General features: G+C 44.2%; 1 protein-coding gene and 1 long non-coding RNA gene across 4 annotated transcripts in view; one reads left to right on the top strand and one right to left on the bottom strand.

Annotated features, from left to right (window-relative positions):
- The window catches only part of LOC108232065, a 33,826-nt gene that overhangs the window by 2,831 nt on the left and 11,251 nt on the right, over positions 1-19,744 (top strand). For all 3 annotated transcript variants that reach the window (XR_005233480.1, XR_005233481.1, XR_001808444.3), the window contains exon 3: positions 5,033-5,163. This is a non-coding gene — a long non-coding RNA (uncharacterized LOC108232065). The remainder of the gene's footprint in view (positions 1-5,032; positions 5,164-19,744) is intronic.
- The window catches only part of LOC108232063 (acid-sensing ion channel 1-like), a 56,709-nt gene continuing 38,740 nt past the window's right edge, over positions 1,776-19,744 (bottom strand). The window contains exons 3-10 of the mRNA XM_017409615.3: positions 5,258-5,408; positions 5,017-5,144; positions 4,438-4,588; positions 4,283-4,339; positions 3,901-4,054; positions 2,355-2,446; positions 2,190-2,269; positions 1,776-2,078 (exon numbers count right to left, since the gene is read on the bottom strand). Coding sequence (XP_017265104.1) covers positions 1,962-2,078; positions 2,190-2,269; positions 2,355-2,446; positions 3,901-4,054; positions 4,283-4,339; positions 4,438-4,588; positions 5,017-5,144; positions 5,258-5,408 — 930 coding nt within the window. The 3' untranslated portion in view covers positions 1,776-1,961. The remainder of the gene's footprint in view (positions 2,079-2,189; positions 2,270-2,354; positions 2,447-3,900; positions 4,055-4,282; positions 4,340-4,437; positions 4,589-5,016; positions 5,145-5,257; positions 5,409-19,744) is intronic.

The raw sequence follows: 19,744 nt of genomic DNA, 5'->3' as shown, positions 1-19,744 counted from the left end.
GCCGAGGCTGACGCGGAGCTCCGAGCCGATTGGACTCGCAGCGACGGGACTTTTAGGACGATTTGACTTTTTGCTCACAGAACAGGAACTCGTGACCATGCATCAGCAGAGCTCACGTGTTTACAGGCTAACAGAGGGCAGCGTTTCCACATCACCCTCCCAAATCTGCTTCACAATACAGCACCAGCGTCAGATGACACTACGAAAACAAAAAAAAACCCTCCTCAGTCACACAGTGAGATGACAATATGCAAGCCGAAGACACCTGCTGCGCGATGACACAAGAAGCTGGAAAACATTCAGCAGATCCATCCTCTGTGGTGTGATCTTTGTTTTATCACAACTTAAAAAGTTAAAGTGATGAACGGCATGTAAACATGTCAAATAATCCCTCATGAGTGCATCAGATTCTGTGCGCCTCTGACAAAATTTGAAGGCAAAGTTTTCTCAGTTGTAGCTCAAAATATTTGTTTCAGCTCATTTTTTTTGCATGTTTTTTTCATTTCTTATGCAGGTAGTTTGTTCTTTGTAAAGTGGTTAGTGTTGTTTTCTTCTTGTATCTGTACTGTTTGATAGGATTTTGATTTTCTCAGAGAACTGCAGTCAGTCTGCTGTTAAGTCAGATTCCTACACCAACTATTAACCAGCAGGGACAGCATGCAGAAACAATTTGCAGAGCAGTTTGAGCTCAATAGGCTGAAACAGAAATAACAGAATTTAACATAAAACACAATAAGCTCCTTTACTTTAATAGTCTGGTAATGACTTTAGTTCATTTTCTACCTTCGGGTTTAATAATGTAGCTGACACTAGTTTTGGTGGTTCTGTCTAATGACAAACAGTCTGCTCATGTTGGAAGGCCGAAAATGAGGTGGTCAGAAATGGAGCAGTGTTTCAAAGGTGTTCAGAGTTTCTGGCTCGTGCAGCACGCTCCAGAGTCTGTTTAAGAAAACAGCCGATAAAACCGTCTCCGACCGACCATTTCTGCTGCCCTTCTGCAGGACTTTCAACTTACATTTCAGTTTTTTTGTTTAATTTATTAGTGATTTAAAATCCAAGTCACCAAATAAAACCAGTTTCCTTTCTCCGCTTCATTTAAAAAAACTATATAAAAATGTCTGGATCTTATTTATGGCTAAAACCGGGGTGAAAGTCAGGGCTGTGCTGTAAGTGAAGACAGTAGGAGGTCCACATGTGTGCACCCTTATAAATCTGACCAGAGGAGTACATTTGGTTCTGTTTAGTCTTGATGCTACAGGGTTACACATCGGACTCTGTGGCGTTTTCACAGCGGGTTTCAGAGAGTGAACCAGTAAGCTCCGTCTATTTGTTGCCGGGAACTGGTTCAGCGTCTTTCTGTCACAAAAAAAACAAACAAAAACGTAGAATCTGTGAAACTGAAGAACCGAAGCAGGACTCAGATCAGACTGTCCGCTGGAAAGACAACCCTGGAGTTAAATTGATTCCCCCACATTTTGATATCCTGCTTCTCACAGCTCTTACTGACGATCGGTTTTGCTTTGTGATGCTGTCGCTTCGGCAGATGAGGCGGAGATCAACGAGGACTGAAGCTGAGAGCGTACGACGTGAATTTAAAAAGTGAAAGACGGCGGAGGTCGGCTAATTATTGGCCACAAAGCCTGCGGACAAAAAAAAACAAAACACACCATCCAAAAGCTGATTTACTGGACACACACGTTACGAACTTTCATTCAGCCGAAGCCCCGCCCCCCCGATCATCATGCAGTTATTTTATCATCACAACATGTTGAGCTCCGGCCTCTGCTGCCCCCTCCCCCCGCTGCCGTCTGTGTGACGTTCTCCTTCCTCCAGTCTGTGTTTGGCGAGCAGCTCACAAACCTTCAACCGGGGCGCCCTCCGGCTGCTGCAGCAGCGTCGGCAGAAAGGTGGAGAGCGACCCCGCCCCACCTCCGCCGCCCGCGGCTCGAGGCCGCAGAGGGTTAATGATAGTTACTGACGTGGCACTTGACGTCGTCCAGGCTCAGCACAGTGCCCTGGTCATTGTTGTTGTGCTTGTGCTTCTTGTTGGAGCAGCGACACAGTTTGTACTTCAGCACCTGGGAGGATCGGAGGAGCAGATAGCAACGAGAGGCGTCAGAAATGGCTGAGAGCAGAGAGAGAGAGAGCGGCAAACACCCCCGGCATGCATCACTTTTCTCCTTCCTCACCTCGTAGATGTAGTCGAATATCTCCAGAATGCTCAGGATGCTCGCCCCGATGAAAAGCCCCATCTGGCCGCCGATATCGCCTGGAAAAACAGAAAATGGGATCCTGTGTGACTCAAGCAGCACGGAGGTGCCATAACCAGGCACGAAACAAAAATGTAGCAGTACCTAAAAGTCCGGCCACTTCGTATGCCTTCTTCTGCTCGATAGTTTCATAGTTTAGAGCTTCAAAGAAGATGTCCAAAACCAAAATGTTATCCCTGTCGAGACAAAAAACAAAGACGGGATGACTTTCACGCCAACTTTTAAAGAAACTGAAAGTGATATGGAGCGTCGCTGTCCTTGCTGAAACCTTGTATCTCAAAAAAAAAAGCTAATTTTTTAGAAAACTGCTTTTCATTCATCCGTAAAACCACAGACAGGTGTGAAGGGCGGCCAAGCAGGGTTGATTTATGCAAAAACGGTGAATAATGGCAGACGTGATGTTTTTTTTTTTTTTTTTTTGCCCAACAGCAACAACATGAATTATTCCACCACCAATAAAACAAGGTCTGAAATCTGACCCGGAGCCCGTCAATTGAGTTATCAAGTTCAGAGATGACAACTTCTGACAAAGTTTTACTTGTGAACGGGAAGCGGAGCCACGAGAGCATTGAAAGGTGGCTGCGAGAAAACTGAACGCTGCTGTTTTCACTCCGAAGGAGGCCGTTTTGAAGGGCATCAATGCAGCTACTGGATCATCAGGATCACCGTGGGAAACCGGCCTTTCTCCCTCCCTGGCAGCACTCTTGAAGACAGGCGGACAGCGACACCGAGTTTAAAAACTACGCCTCAGCCAGGCAGTCACTGTGTGAAAACTGTAGGCTGTTTCGAAAGAGTCCCCGAACTGTAAGTGTCAGAAGTGTCTGGTTGTCTCACAAGTTAATTCCTGTGCATCCACAGCGTTTTATGTGGGAGGTATGACAAGTTAAAAAAAAAAACCCTCTTGTATTCAAGGTTTGAAAAGAAAAGTCTGAGCTCAGATACAGTTAAAGTCAGAGAGTTTGGATGTGAGCTCTCTGCACCCCGGGGAGACTCAAAGACAAAAAGAAAAATCCTACAACAGTGAGAGACAGACGGGGTGAAGGAAGATCAAAATGGTTTTGATGTACAAACTGTAAAAAAAGAACAAACTGTGGGAATAAGAAGACGTTTGCAAATATTTAAGGAAAGTTCAGCGAGCTCAAAACTGACACTGTTACACTTAGTTAACATTCTGTGGTAAAGTCTCTGAAATCATAAAGCTTGATTTTAAAGGTGCTAAAGCTATGAAAATGCCAGTTCAGTCATTCAAAGTGAATTTTTTGTGTGGCTTGTTTAAACTATGAATGATCTATGACTGATCTACCATGAAGCAGAGCCTGAGCCAGCAGAAATGTCCTTTTTTTTAAAAAAATTTTGTCACTATCATACCCAAAGTCACAGCACTCTGTTTTGTCTTTGATGCACTTCTTGCATGGGTATCAGCAAATCCAAAACAACTGTGACAAAAACAGACGATTAAAGGCTGAATAGTAATAGCTGTGCTTCTGTGGTTGTGCATCCGAAATTAGGATGTTTGATCAAAAAAAAAAGAAAGAAAAAAAAAGTATTAAACGAGCGATGATGGTTGCAGCGTCACTACAGTGTTCGCAGCACAAACATGAACCCGAAAACACGTCCGGTTGGTACTTACTTGATGTACTGCTCCGATTTGTTGTACTTCTTGGCGAGGTATTTGGCGGAGGCCTTGCTGGGGATCTTGACGAAGGACAGCTCCTTGCTGTACCTCGTCATGTTGCACGGCGTCTCACACACGCAGAAGTTATTGTCCTGTTCCACCAAAAAGTCTGGAGAGAAGAGAAGCACAGCGCAGCCGTGAGTTAAAGACTGAACGTGTTAGTCACGCTGTTACGGACAAAAAGACTCGGAGCTGTTTTAACGTTGAGGGCAGGTTTAGTTTGTCGTTTGCAGGAAATGAGCGCCACTCGACGAAACGCCCTCTTGAAGTGGTGGGGGTAAAAAAAAAAAAAAGCAATCCATTAAAGATTTAGTCATGGCTGAAGCCTCTTTCTTACCGAGAGCTGGGTCAGCACAATCTTTGTACACCTCCGGGGTGCAGTAAGGCGCATCGCCTGCAGCAGAAGCAGCACACACACACACACACATAAATGAAAGCTTCTTTTCACTCTCTGAAACGACCTCAGTCATTTCTCTGAGAAGGGGTTCCTACCAGGCATGTGCACCATGCGACAGTTGCAGTTGTCCACCAGGTAGCGCGTTTCGCAGTCGATGCGGCAGGCCGTGATGCTGTAGGTGTCGAAGAACTCCGAGTCCATGGGCGTCACCTTACAGTCCCCCCACGGAGGGGGCAGATAGATCAGCTGCACCGGCGTGAGGACAGAGGACAGAGGGACACATCAGCCAAGAACCGAAACAACTCAAGTCCAACATTTACAGTGTGGCACAGCATATTGTGAACTGAGGGTTGTAAAAAAGTGATTGTTCAGGTTCCAGTGCTGGACAAATACACAGATTAGTACATATACAATGGAATCGACTTAATAGATCCTTAATAGGAGTGAATAATTGTTATTTTCATCCCATTTAATCATAAGTATCTGTGACTGAAGCTCTTTTTACAACTAGTGTTTCTGATTCTGTAAAACAGACAACTGCTGGTTTAGTTTGGGATGCAGATGATGATGTTTAAAGGTATCCTGTTTTCTTTGGTGTGAGCAAGATAAACAGAACTGATGAGCGTAAACAAACGAAGTCTCAGTTATAGTTTGATAAATGTGACAGTTTGTACCCGCTGCTCCTGGCAGGAGACGAACGTCTGGAAGCCCGGTGACACGCCGAAGCCGAGCTGGTCGATGAAGGACGGCTCGTCCTGACTGTGGATCTGAACTTTGACCCCAGCTTCAAACGAAGTCTCATCTGAAGGACGACGAAGGTGGTGAGTGTGACACAGTGGGGAGACACTCTGAGGAGATCTGTCTCCCACTCCGAGGCTCTAACAACAACACAACAACAACACAAGCTGCTCTCACCCGTTTCCCCCCAGACGGGCAGATATTCATCCTGCTGGATGTCCAGCATCAGCTCCAGTCCATTACCCATGCCCCCTTTAGTCGTGATGAGCGCCGGGCGTCCGTCGCCGCCTGCGTTGTAGGTGTAGCACTTCCCGTAGCGAGTGAAGACCTGAGACACACAAACAAGGTTAGACTGTAGAGGAGTTACAGACGCTTTTCCACTAGGGGTCAGTGTTGGACTCAGATTTTGATGCGTCAGGCTGTGTGTGTTTATATGTTTCAGACAGTGTGTGTGTGTGTGTGTGTGCATGACAGATATAGCATGAGAAAAACAAAGTGAAAGGTGAGGCAGAAATAAGAGTATGAGGGGAAAACGGAGGAGAGGATAATAAACATGAGCTTCTTTCATTTGGGTGTGTTCGTTACACCGTCTCCTCAGTGAGGTGATGGAGACCGGCAGGCTGGTGATTTAACGTTACCTCGCCTGCTCTTTATGGCACTTATAATGGACCTCACGTTACCATGGAGACCGAGCACCCCAGCCAGAAGGAATGCTGCCTTAATTTTCAAGGAAAGCCGACACACAGATGTTAAATCAAGCCTTTGTGAAACAGCAGCGACACGATGGTAAAACCCTAACGGTATTAGGCTGTGCGTTAGACTGCCGAGGGTCGCACGAGTCACGTAAACCAGGGCAAGACGAACGAGGGAGACGACAGGAGAGCGGGCAGCGGTGAAGAGTCGGGATGCAAAGTGAAGGGGACACAGAAATAGAGGGAGTTTGGACACTAACGCTGAGAGCGAGCTTTTGCTCAGCGTTTCTGGCACAGACAGACATGTCTATGATTAGAAAGAACAAAGCAAACGAGTAATCGCAGGGAAAGAGTTTGGCTCCTGCCGCAGGCAGTTTGAACATTTAGGCCATCTATCACGTAAAGTCAGCAAGGGACCGCTGCTGGTTGCAGCTGACGCAGACATCAATCTGAGGTGGGAAAAAACAAAACATTCAGCGCTAAAAAAGACTAATGAAAGGCATAAATAACCCGTGTGTGTGTGTGTGTGTGTGTGTGCGCGCCCACGTTAGATGTTTACTTTGGTTCTTCACGAGATTCTGAATCAAAGGAACAAAAAGAAGTGAAGATAAAGCTTGTGAAAAACCAATTACACCTGGCTGACATCAGGGCTGGTAGGGTCTTTGCATCCTCCCAAACCAGCACAACAGCAGCGTCGGCCATCTTACTCAGCGTCCGGTCGCATGTGATTTGATTCGCGGTTTGAAGATCTCCTGCAGCCTCTGAAAAACTCTTGTTTAGGCTCAGATCAAGCAGCTGCTTGGGTCTGTCACTAGAATCACAAATATACGTTTAAATCAACTCACAGGTTCCCAGGCTGATGTAGATTATTAATCATCCTGAGCACCGTAATCCTAACAAATTACTTTAAGCTATAAAATACACTTTATTGTCCCAAAAGGAAGGCATCTGGACTTTTTAAATTTATTTTTGAAGTCGTTCTGCTTCTCATCAGAGCATCTTTCTCAATTCAAAACTGAGCTGATTTTTTTAGCGATTTGTTGAGCTCACGTGCAGATCCCTCCCATCCCTCCTGAGGGTCACTACGGTCCTTGTTAACCTGGTGGACGAAGTAGTGAATGGATTTCCCGAGGAACCTTTACCAAAAAGTATGTAATATGACCCCGAAACGTTTACAGTTTTAACGTAGATATTGTTAAAAACCGTGAGTTGGTGCAGTCTTGAATTAAAAAGGCGGGTCTGGGGACAAACCTGTAAACTCAAGCAGTTATCCTTTGAGAAAAAAAGAGCTATCATCTTTGCTGTAAGGGTCATTTTTGTGTTAAAGAAAGTCGATTTGACAGTGAGCAGCGGCGGGATTTTAAAGACTTATAGAAAACAATGTGAAAACCCTACAGAACGTTAGCTTTAATCATTAAACAGCCCGTCGAAACAACATCATTAATCAAGTCACATTTTCAGCTAGAATGTGTTCACATTTCATGGTAATCGATTTTAAACTTACTGAGATATTTCACTGAAAACCTCCACTATATTAATCTAAATATAACAGCATGAAAGCAAATCAGTCCTGCTTTTGAAAAGAAAAAAAGCTCTAAACATAGTTTTTAATTACTTAAAATATTTCTAAAGGTGCAGGGAGTTGGTGTTAATCTATAGCTGTCACACAATAGATGCAAGTTTGACGCAATATTTTCTAAACTTCTTTCACTTTTCTACTTCTCTCTCATTATTTGTTAAGATTAGGTAATAAAAAAACCCAAACTGGGATCAGAATGTAAATTATCTGCCCTCCTCAGCACAGTAGTCAAAATAAAAACAGCCTCCTGCATTTTGAAGGCCTTCGTTACGACACTGCGCTTTCGCCTCGAAGACAAATGCAGACATAATTATTCTTTCACTAAGTGAAACAGATCTAATGGGGAAAAAAACCTGGGAAAGAAAAGTGCAATTAGTAATTCTGATCTAAAAGATTTTTTCTTTTCTTCACCCTACAGTGAAGTAATAATAAAAACAATGTTCCCTCAGGAGGTTTTTCTTTTTCCCCATCTGATGTTATTTATTAGTCACAATCTTTCCTTTTAGAAACAAGACACATTCCAGGTCAATTATAGCTTCTGAGTGAGTTACACTGTTGTGACAGTTGCATACAAACACTGGCTGGATGTCACAGATCGCTACGGAAACCTTAATCAACGTGGTCGGTTCCTGTCAGCCACATAAATGGTGATTTTTTTAAAAAAAATTTTTCCAGAAATATGTTCTCACTCATATTTCAAGACACAGACACCGGAGAGAAAAACAAATAGACAAACAACAGAAGTGTTATTTTCTTTTTTTCCGTATATAGTATGACCTCAGGGAGATGGTACACAAAACAAAACAAAAAAAAAAACAAGGGATTATCAGTGTCAACAGAAGTGATCCTCTGAGGCACGTAAGCACAAAATATCATGGTGGTCCTGTCAATAAAGGTCCGTCTGTCAGGGCGATTTAAAGCGGCGGGGTTGACTGACAGATCGACTCTGCTATCCTCTGGGTCATGCCGCCACGATGACTAAAACTCATCCGGCAAACGCGGCGCTCCCCTTCTCCTCCTCCCGTCTTCTGACCTGCTGATCTGGCACCCACTGAGCAGCCATTTGCACTTATTGATCACAGGCGGCCTGACGGCTGGCTGAACATCTGTCAGAGGGGGAAAGACTCCAACCCGCAAACGGAAGGATGTATGTGTGAGATCATCCAGCGGCTGCAATTCGCAAACAAATAAATCACTGCGCAGACGCTAAATCATGCATATGAGAGGCGCCCGATGTTCTCCAGCGGCACGAGCGGCACACAGAGGGTGTCAAGGCACCGATTTTTCCTTTCGCTGTTTCCTCCGTGGTTGACGTTGTGACAGAGGTGCCGAGAACCAGAATGGGCCGAGTCTGCACAGCACATACTGTGGATAAGTTAACTACTGCGCATGGAAGAAACGTCTTCCAGCAGCACATGAGGAAACACCTTTAATACCAAAGACAAAGTGGAACTCTGTTACATCTGCGTCGTCTTTTTTTTCTTTCCCCTCTGAGGAAACCCGAACCAACAACTCAATCCTTTCTCCTGATAATCTAATTTACCACTTCCTACAATTCAAAGAAGCTTTAATATTCACGGCTCTGCGATCAGTAAAGCTGTCACTCAACGCTGAATTTCCGAGCACGCCGCGAAGCACTCACCAGAGCTCAGCGGTAACAAATTATTATGCACATAATTATGCATATCTGTTTTTTTTTTTTTTTCTATCAGCACGTCAGAGTTTGACGGAGCCTCGGAATGACACATCCATGCACTTTGCCATCCATTTAGCAGTCTTATTACAGCCTTGCAGCCCGTGACCGGCTAAAGGGTGTCTCAGCAGGTTACGTCTGATCCATTAGTGCTCTCTTGTTTAATAGGGAGGGTTTTAAAAGACTTCAGAAGCTGTTTTTGTAAAGTGCAAACACTTTCGCTGTTATTAGGCCACGTGTTTAAACAGCCACCGCTGGGAAAAGCAAGTACAGAGCCGCCAACTGTGACCAACAACACACACACACAAACCTAAACAAATAAGAACGTAGAAAAAGCAAAACATAACAATGCTACCGAATCTACAATCGATGGTAATTTAATTTCACACGTCATCTGAGCCTGAAAAACCGGGAGATTTCACACGTTGCTCTCCTTTACACAACACGAAACAGGATAAAAACTAAATAAATCATGAATAAAAGAAAAGGGTCTACAGCCATGCTAATGGCTCCGTCATGATGGACTCATTGATGCTAACATTAGCATGTTAACGTCATAACATTTACCATTGTTAAATCCTAACTTATACTAGTTAGCGCTGAACGCCGAGCACAGCTACGGCTGATAGGATTATGGCAGATGTTTGGTTGTGAAACAGAAGAAAATGTTTTCTTGTGACACAAATAAAATTTTAAGCTAGCTGCTACATCTAGCTAGCAGATATTTAGCATCAAAAACAGCTTTTTGGATGTTCAGATCCAAAAAACTCCACTGACACAAAAACACGACGAAGTTAAAATTTCGACGTTTTGCGGGGACATATGAGAAGCATGTGTTTTGGAGGTAACAGCTAACTCAAATACAACGCTTTTCTACTCTTTTTTTGTAGTCTTTAAAATATCTAACCTCCTCGTGCTTCCATTTCAAATCATGTTTTCACTGTACCTGAGAAATGGGAAGTCAGAAAACCTTCACTCGCAGCTATATAGTCATCGCCCACTGCTGAAAGGCTAAGGCGGGGCGATGATGTTCATGTGAGCCTGCCTGTTACCAAATACTTTCCTGAACAACTGGATGAACGTTAATGAAACTCTCAGAAAGCAATCTTTGAAAGTATAGCTAGAACTGATTCCACATGGCTGCCACGGCCAACTCACCTAAAAAAACAACAGAAGGAAAATACAAAACTGGCTCAACTTTACAGACTTTGAACTGAAGTTTAATGTGGTAGTAGCTGAGAGTCATTCCTAACACATACTATAAGCGCGACATCTCGTATTATCGCATGAGATTACACACGCAGTGATGTTATTTTCAAGGTTTGACCCAAATGGCTGCAACTCTGTCGTTTCTCAACACAAGATGACCCCAGCCTAAAACTCTGGCATGAAAGGAATGCTTTCAATTCACAGAGTTAATCTTGTAAAATATGGCTTCTAATTGTTGCTTTTAATTTAAATCAGCCCATATAAACACCCATTCTTAACGTCAACCTGTGAAACACAAACAAAGAGCTCGAGTTTACTCAGCTTATATATGCAGCAAACAGGCTTTTCACCAGCCTGCGTCTCACAGTCAGTGAAACATCGTGTGATGGCGTTTTCCCAACCTGTGGCCGTTCAGCGTATAATTTGCAACAAGACAATGTCTAAATGGAGGGATCATTACCAGCTATTTGTGGCAAAACTGCAGACGAGGGAAATCTACAACTCCTGGTTCGCAATTTTTCTACCATCTAATTGTGTGCTCGCAGGATAGGTGGTATTCTGTACAGTAATAACAGCCTTGAAGGGTTACTTAGTGTGATTTGTGTTCAGCTCTACCTTTAAATGGTCGCAAAAAGTTCTGTGCTGATTTCAGACATCAGACAAGGAAGTGAAAAAACCAACAACAAAAAAAAAACAAAAAACAAAGACCACTGGACCAGAGTAGTCGTCAAAATTAATGATTTGAGTTTGACAGTGTGGGACGACTGAAGGGCAGCCGAACAGGAGCAGAACTGAGGGAAGAGATTTTTCTCGTTAAAACTAAAAGTTTCAGGAAAACATTCGGTGTATCCTACAAAACCAGTCGGCCCTGCTTGGTCTTTCCTGCAGTGTTAGTCCTGTCAGGACGGAGGTAAAACATGCAGACGGTGACGCCCTCGTCCCAGCCGTGGACAGAGACAAAACATGTTTCCAAAGTGAGGGAAACACCAGGACAACTGGGCCCGGCGATCATTAAACCGACATACCATCAGCTCAGCCACGCTCGGCATTATAAATATAATTTCATTCCGTACATTAGCGGGAAAAGCAGTATGTAATAAATACTGCTTTCTGTTTGTCTGTAGTATTTAGTGGGCGGTTTTGAAGGCAGCTTCAGATTCTAATCAGTCGTGTTAGCAGAACAGAGCTGCAGATAAATAAAAACCTCAGAGCCGAACCACACACTCCCCCACCATTAGGCTCTGAATGAATCGCTGAGTCACCGCACTAATAACCAGTCCGGCTGGAACATAAAACCCACTTTAAAAAGAAAAGGAAAAAGAAAAACAGGCGGCGGATTGAAATGTTTGTGTGCGTTTCCAGGTAATAGTGACTTCCAGAATATGGACTGTTTTAGGGGTTCTCTGATTGACCTCGAGTCACTGGAAGTCAGAGAAAAAAAGAAAAGACGCGCACGACGAGGCGGGGAAACCGCTCAAAAGAACAAAACCGATTATTCACACAGACCAAAGGGAGCTGGGTTAGCCGTACTCACATACAACAAGCCGGCCTTGCAGAATCAGCAAAATAAAAACTGTTGCTGGTGAGAGCAGTTTATTTCACCTCTCACACACACCTGCGCACACTCCAGTTAGGTTCTGTGACTACCTTCACTGATGGCACATTAGCAGTAAATCAAACTGTACCCTCCCCTTCTGGTTCTGTACTTCTGTACTGAAGCAAAGGTAGAACATCAGGTCGGGCTTAAATAAGTGTTTAAAGGTTTAATTTAAATATGGATTTAATTAAGGTTCAAACATTGTCCCGAGATACGAAAATACCTCCTGTGATAATATCTGGTATCCTGCACCTCTACTATGCTATAATTTGCTTTTAGGGTCATTTTAAAGAAGCATGTAAAGCTTAAATCCAGAGTTTTTACAGCCACGAGAGGATTTAACTTGTCTACACCACAGGAGTCACATGTTTAGGACACACCTTGATGGCCTTGGCCTCATCTATACTACACTACACCAAACACATACTTCTGCTGCGTTGGCCCCTTCTTTTCACATCCAAATGGAGGTCTTTGTGAAGAAAAAATAGATTTTTAAAAATGCTTTCAAAATGGAAATTTTGAACTGCTCCATCTCGGTGGATCTGTGTGGACTCGACATGTGGAGCTTTTGAGAAACGCCTATTTTCACCAGATTTCTCCGTCCGTCTCACTCCGCCCCGGTGTTTATGTGCGCTAAAATGGTAACGAGAGAAAAACCGCAAACAATGACTATAGTAGTATGACAAAGTTTATCTTGTATAACAATTATGGCAAAAGCATGCATCTTTTTGGTTTATTTTGATTTCAGGAGATCCTCCTTTTTTAATTTTATGATTAAATAGTGTCCAAGCTAAATGTGCTTACAAGGGAAAAACCATCCGAAAAGGGCAGGAGGCAAGCCAAATTCAGAATCGTTAGAACCAACAAAGAACCAACTGTTAGCAGGTAACCACACACAGGTGTAACTTTCATGAGTGTTTTGAAGTGGGGGGAAAAAAATAATCACACATCCAAAAACTCTACAAAGTTTCCAAACGTTCCCCCCCTTCTGGAGGTCAAAGTCAGAGTAATGAAAAAAGAATTGATCATGCAAATGCAACTCATCGGGTCGGGAGCATTGACTGGTGCAGGAGACCTTTGCTGTGGCTCAGGGTGAAGGCCAGCGCTGTTTTATAATCACCCAGATGATTCAGAGAACAGGCCCTCCTGACATGATCGATCACAGAGCAGAAACCTGACACCGAAAAGCAGTTTTCAGATAAGAGTTTGTGTTAGAAATATGAAAAGTCCGATTTTTTATTTTCCTACCATCCGTGTCATTGACCGTGCCAGATGAGACATTATAAAACCTCCTACACTTGTTTTCCCTTTGATAGCTACAATCATAACCACCAGCTCCCATAAAAAAATCTCTTTTTCCTGTTTTTTTCCTCCTCGGGTCTGCATTCCTCTCAGTGGTTCCCTCGTGCTTCCCGAACTACAAGGTTTCTTTCCCCCTGCGGACTCGGCTCCGTCTCGTGCTCCCCTTCCCCACCCACTCCCGCCTTGGTTTTTAATGAATATTTCACAGGCCAGCAGAGACGGGCCTTCATCCCCTCTCATCTTATTCCCCGACGTCGCGCCGACTCCCCGGGCCACCTATCGCCTTCAGGGATGAGAGGATCACGGCGCCGAGCGAGCAGCCTCTCAGGAGGCGGCAGGAAACCAAGAAGCATACGATACCGTGAAAGAACGAAATGCGTGTTCTTCACCTAAGTGATATCTGGCTCTGACCTTAGCTCTCCATCACATTACGACAGAGTGAATCCGAAGTTAGCGACGGGCCGCTGTGGGACGAGGCGACAACATAAAGCACGTTCGAAGGTCTTAATAACCAGCGTGACAGCAGTGATGTAAAACCTGCAGCAAGATGAGATATAAAAGTCCTGCAGTACCACAAGGAACATGCACCGTACACCACGGACTATATAAACCCAGACAGAACAGACTCTGTGTGGCCTTTATTTGTTGATCAATCAAGCAGAGAAAGAAAATGAAATCATTTTGAGCTTAATAATCAGCAACAGCGCCCAATGTCCTCCGAGACGATGCGATGGACCTTTTCAGACAGTTTGCAGACAAAATAATCATCTAATAAGAAAGCAATGAGCAGATTAATCAACAAATAGCACCTCTTTGATTAGCCAACAACTGGGAAGTTCTGCCCAAGAGTAAAAGTAGGTTCTGTGGCGTTTTAAAGATATCAAACTTTTACGCACAATTTCACCTTTTAAAGTAGAAGTGAGGAGATACGCACAGATCACGGTTTGGTTCTACGTTGGTGCGGGAGGGACACGGTTCAGTACGAAAACCAGACAGTAATTCTCCCATAAACCAAATGGGGCCACATACAACAAGGCAGGGTTTACATGTTGGTATCTTCACTATAAAATAACATTAAAAAATAAACAAAAAGTCACATTCTACTCTCTTAATCATTCAACCTGAACTGAAACTGATAAACTTTAGAAAGGTCGCTTTCTCCTAGTTTAAGATAGAAAAAAAAACAAAAAGAAAGACGGAGTGCTTTAAATAGCATCTTCCTCTGCTTCTTCTCTGGCGTGGATGTTAGCGAAACGCTGTTAAATAAAACGTACGTGTGTTTCTAGACGGGAGAACACCCGTGAATTATTTATTTGTTGTGAACTTCAATGTTCCCGCGCCAACCGTCCGTAAGCGTGAGGGCTTGGCATGAACGCCTGGACCGTGTTGCACCTACGTTTAAAAGGAGCCGTGCTTTAAAAAAAAAAAAAAAAAAAGTTCTCAAGTTTTAGTTTTGAGTCAGAAAGTCATGAAAGATTCTAACAAAATTCATCTGTGGAGCAATGATCTTTATTATATGTACCTAAAACTCGAAGAAACAAACGTCCTTCACTTTGGTTTAAACTAACTGGCCAAGAAAACTCAGATTTCACAAAGTTATAAAAGTGGTTTTATTACACCATAAATCCCGGAGGTGCAGACTTGACCTCTTTGGGCTGTTTGTTAGGAGAAAAAAACCCACAGCAGCTGAAGTTTTTATCTTTGCCTTTGGGGAAACTCATTAGCATTCATTGGTGATAATAAATAAAACAAGAATGAAACCATTCATCAACAGACCAAGAAAATAACCGGTTGGTTTATCGAGCGCCGTTTTTCCAAGTAAAAGTAAAAAAGCGCGCCGGTGTTTCATTACCCTGTGGATAAATGGTCCGATGTGAATCGGAGGTCCTTTTTCCCCGAGAACAAAAGGAGGAGATTCACAACAAAACCGCATAATAACTGATCAAGCGGAGCCTGCAGGCTACTGCCAGTTCTCCGAGGACGGCTAATTGATGCTTTCAAGCAATCGTTTGTCTCTGGTGGACGGAAGCTGCAGCAGCATAAACAAAACACCTGCGAGGAAATAAACCCTGAGGTAAAGTCTGCTGTTCGACTAAATCAAGGCCGGGGAAGGTTTCTCTTTGAGTTTCTACTGAAACAGTTACTTTAAAGTTGCTCCAAAGCGCTGGCCTCCAGGTGAAGGAGGGAAACAGTCACGAGTTTGGATGGGAGATCTAATCTGTCGACGCGCAGAAGCTTCTCGTGATATACGTTGACGCAGACGGTGGAACGTGTGCTGCTAATCTTAGACTGCAGCTCCTCGTGCCTCGGTGCTGCGGGTCCATATGGGACGCCAAAACCTCTGCCCTGCGTTCGCCTGCGCGTCTCAGTCATCACTACAGTCGCCTACAAATCTCCTGTCAGCCGGCCGGAGCCAGCCATGTGCCGCGCTCCCACGCTCTCGCTCTGTTGTGAGAAAAAAAAAGACAAGGAAACAGGAAGTCGATCCCAGCAGCAGCGTGGCGTATCCTCCGACCCTTCCTTCCGGGGCTGCAGCAGAGCTCCTCTTAGAGCTGAGGTCAGAAGAAGCTTTTGTCCGGGTGGCTTGTGGTCTAACGTTCACTTTTTGAGGTGCTTAGTTGCAAAATGGAAATTTTTGCATCCAATTATTAGGAAATAAGCAAGATTCTCCCGAAGCTGGAACAGAGTCAAAACCAATTCCTACTGAAGATGCTGTTCTTGCAGTCCTTAGAAGAGTTTCTGTGGAAGGTTATGAAAACTTAACATTTTACCTGCTGTAGGTTCATAATTAAACTAACGACTCAAAGACTGACCTCAGTCCTCTCTTGTCCCCTCTGTACAACCAGACCCCCACAGAGCAACTCTTGTGCAAATCACCAAAGAGACCTCCATGTTTAGACGAACGACAGGAATCCGTCCTGTTCACCTCGACACCAGAAGCGCCTGCTCCCCTACCGTGTTTCGACTGCCTCTTAAAAATGAACTCTGTCTACGCTGATGATGAATTCATCTTCCTTTAAACTAATGTTGACGATAATGGCTAACAATACCCCCAAATTCTGTTTATCAGAGAAACAGAATACGACATAAAACTAATAAAAGAAGGATTTTCAGTGCAGACATGTGACCTACTGAGGAGGATGTTGCTGCACTGACCAGTTTCTGCTTCAGTAGCTGGTCTGGGCTGTGAGCCTGTGAGGCTCTGACCTCCGCCGCCTGCAGGATCTGCTGGCCTTACATAATATTCTAATTTTCAGAGAAACTGAACTTTAAGTTTCAGCCGCTGAAAGCCACAATCGTCAGCATTAAATAAACTCTTGAACACATCGCTCCGTGCGGAATGAATCTACGCAATATACGTTATGAGTTTTCGCTGTTTCGAACAGAGATATGGAACTAAATTAACTTTTTGATGCTATTCAGATTTATTGAGATGTACCTGCCTATGAATTATTTATGTTCAGCTGTGATGATGCTTGATTTCGGCTCGCAGCAAGAGGGGAAAATGTGGGGCAGTTTCTCCTTGATGTGCTATAAGAAGCTGAAAAGTGTCCGCCCTAAGGTTACACTTATCGTTAACTGCAGTAAACAACAGTAATGATATGAAGATAATGTCTTGTTAGGATTTTTAGTCCTGATGGGAGAACATATTTGGTCTGAAGAGAATGAGACCAAAAAAAAGGACTCAACTCACCAGTTGATGTTTATTTATGTGCAGTTTTTTTGTTTCATATAAGACGTAATCATGATTATTCACTTTGGGTAATTTCTTTTCAATGTTTCTACCTTCCAATAGAGACGTTTTCACAAAGGGTAATTAAAAAGCACGTTGCCTTTAAAAAGTTTTCACGTGCCGTCATGAAAACGCCTTCAACGTGTCTCTGAAGGAGGGAGAGGATTCTTATTTTTAGGGGAAAAAAATGGTTGAACAACATAATGGCCATGTTTAGTTTTTGTGACAGGTGTTTCCTGTCGTCAGGCTCCATCCTGACTCATGTGGACGCTCAGACGGCTGAACAAGCCGAGCAGAACCGGGCCTGAACAGAGTAACGACGGCGAGACACGTCTGCAGAGTCTGACTTTCTTCTCTGGAGTCACACGACTGTTTCTGTTTGGCTGCAGAGATGCTGTAACGTCGCCTTTGTGTAGAAATGACCCGTAACAGATGCTAATAACGGGAGGAGGTGCGTATCTGCCTGTCTGCTTCTTTGAATGTCTCCTGGGGATTCGTGCGGACGTCTCTTTCATGCTTATCGAATTGCATGCACCCCGCAGTATCGAGCCATAATCACCTCCCGGCAGCCTTAGGGGAAACTCACGTTGGAGCGTCTAAAGGCCGTCGCACCGTATTTCACACGACACCTGACGTGAAATTACTAATGACCCGGCAGGGCTACAGAAACCTCATCTTTCGTTTGCAGGAAGGACTTGATAAATCATTCCCACCCACTTAAAAATCACTACCGCCTTCGCCTGCTTGATGAAATTACATGCTGCAATTATTTCTTTTGATATTGTCTGAATCACACTAAGTAAAATACATTTAAAGCACTTTTAGATCCTCTGAAGTGGAGCTCTGTGGAAAGCTGTTGAACAATTAGTACCTGTTGTTGATATCTCTTCAACAAGAACAAAGATGATCAAAGTCCAATCTCAAATTAATTTTTTGTGATTCATGCAAAACATTGTTTTATAAACCTGTACACGACTGTCAGTTCTCTTTCCTAACATTTGTTTCCTGTCTCCTATTAGATTACGGCAGCCAGGATTGGCTGGAAATAATCCTGTCAATGTCAGACAAGGAAGGGGCCCTCCCCCTATTTATGTGGCTGTCTTATTTAAAAACCTTTTCCTCTCAACGAGCAGAAGTTCCAACCAGCTCTCCTGTAGGTACGGTGCCCCTCAGAGCCTAGCTTAACTGTCTGTAGACGCGCACACAAGCTCGGTCGCTGGGGCGCTTTTTCTCTGCAGCAAAACCAACAAAAGAGTAAAAATACTCTCACACACACACACACACACCTGCCAATTCTATCCTGTTACAGGTTGCATGTTAGCCGCCCCAGAGTAGCAATACTCCTCCTGTACGAACTACTCACTGGGAAGCAGTCAAACCTCCAGTCAATGTTTAATTTAAATATTACTTCCTTTAGGTTTACTGCCTTAGGAGATGGTTCCTTGTCTTGGCTAAATGAATTCTGCATCTGACTTTCTAAAATCTCTCCCAGTCCTTCTAAAAAGCCAAAGATTCCCACAAATTATCCTGAAAAACTGCTGATTTTTCCCTCTTCAAACAGCCTCCCTGCCTCGTTCCAAATGTCAGGAACGTGTTTCTGATGATCTACATTTCAGTTTCAATTTGAACCCCCTGTTATAAATATTCTTGTCACCATCAGTTTCAAAACCGAGCTCCCGTTTCTCCAAACTGGAGTCTTTTTTTTTTTTTTACAAAAGTTGTCTACAACAGGTAAGATGTTCATTATTCATACCCTTTCCATCTGAGCCCACTTTAGTCGACTCTTGTTTGAGGCGAGCCCGTGACCGCCGTCGAGGTGGGGCGACAGCGTCGTTTGCTGCGAAAACATTACAAAACCCTGCACACGCTGTGCAACATGCAGTCACACAACCTCCTCAGATGAGAAAAAAAAGAAAAACACAAAACAAAACACAAAAACAACGGCATAAATAAGTCAAACGTGGTGCTTCTGGTGAGACGAGGGCCGCGACTGTGAGCTTTGACGACGCCGGCGCTCCTCGAGTCGCACACGTCTCCACTCCCCCGTTGCAGAATATAGAGCTTGTAGACCTATTTTAGGAGGAGAAACGTGATGATGCAACATCCGAGCAGCTGTAATGAAGCAGATGAACTCGTGTTGGGGTGGTGGGGGTGGGGGGTTAGAACCAGTTTATAGCCGGGCGGTGAGAAGCCGCTCTTGTTTACCGGACGATCTGGTCACTGGGGAGGAGGAAACTATCACCCTCATTAATAAGGAGCCATCAAAAGGCCGACGCAGGCACCCCCCCTTAAACACACACACACACACACCCCTCCCCCCGCCGGAGAAGAGCACCTTTCCGCCTCTGTGCAGCTGACAGAGCCTCCTTTCATCAAACGGCTTTCGTTTTGCTGCTCCTAAAACACCGCCGGGGGACGAGGGGGGGGAGCGGGCAATTAACAATATTAACAAACGCACTCATTAACGGAGAGTCCTGACACTGGATTTTCTTTTTTTGGTGCAGTTTAGAGGGCGGGAAAATTGTCAGGAGAAGAGGGAAAATAGGCCCTGCGGCGGAAAGTCACCCCCCCCCCACACACACACACACACACCACCACCCGCTGTCACTATACCTGGCCCTATCTCAAGGCAACAACACAGCAAGATTCAAGCTGGGAGGCAAGATAACAGGCAGCACGCCGCCTCACAAAGGTCGACATGTCGAACAAAATGCCCCGTTCGGAGGCTGAAACAAGCGTAGCGCGACGTCAAGTAGTTCAACAGCCTTCGGGCATAATTAGGCGAATAAAACATTTATTTTACGAGTGTTCCCGGGGACTCTTTCTGCACTCAAGGCGATCATTAAAAACACAAAGCGC

The sequence above is a fragment of the Kryptolebias marmoratus genome, linkage group LG8, assembly GCF_001649575.2.
Source record: "Kryptolebias marmoratus isolate JLee-2015 linkage group LG8, ASM164957v2, whole genome shotgun sequence".
Taxonomy (NCBI): Eukaryota; Metazoa; Chordata; class Actinopteri; order Cyprinodontiformes; family Rivulidae; genus Kryptolebias; species Kryptolebias marmoratus.
The sequence above is the reverse complement of the archived record's forward strand: the minus strand, read 5'-3'. Positions and strand labels throughout refer to the sequence as shown.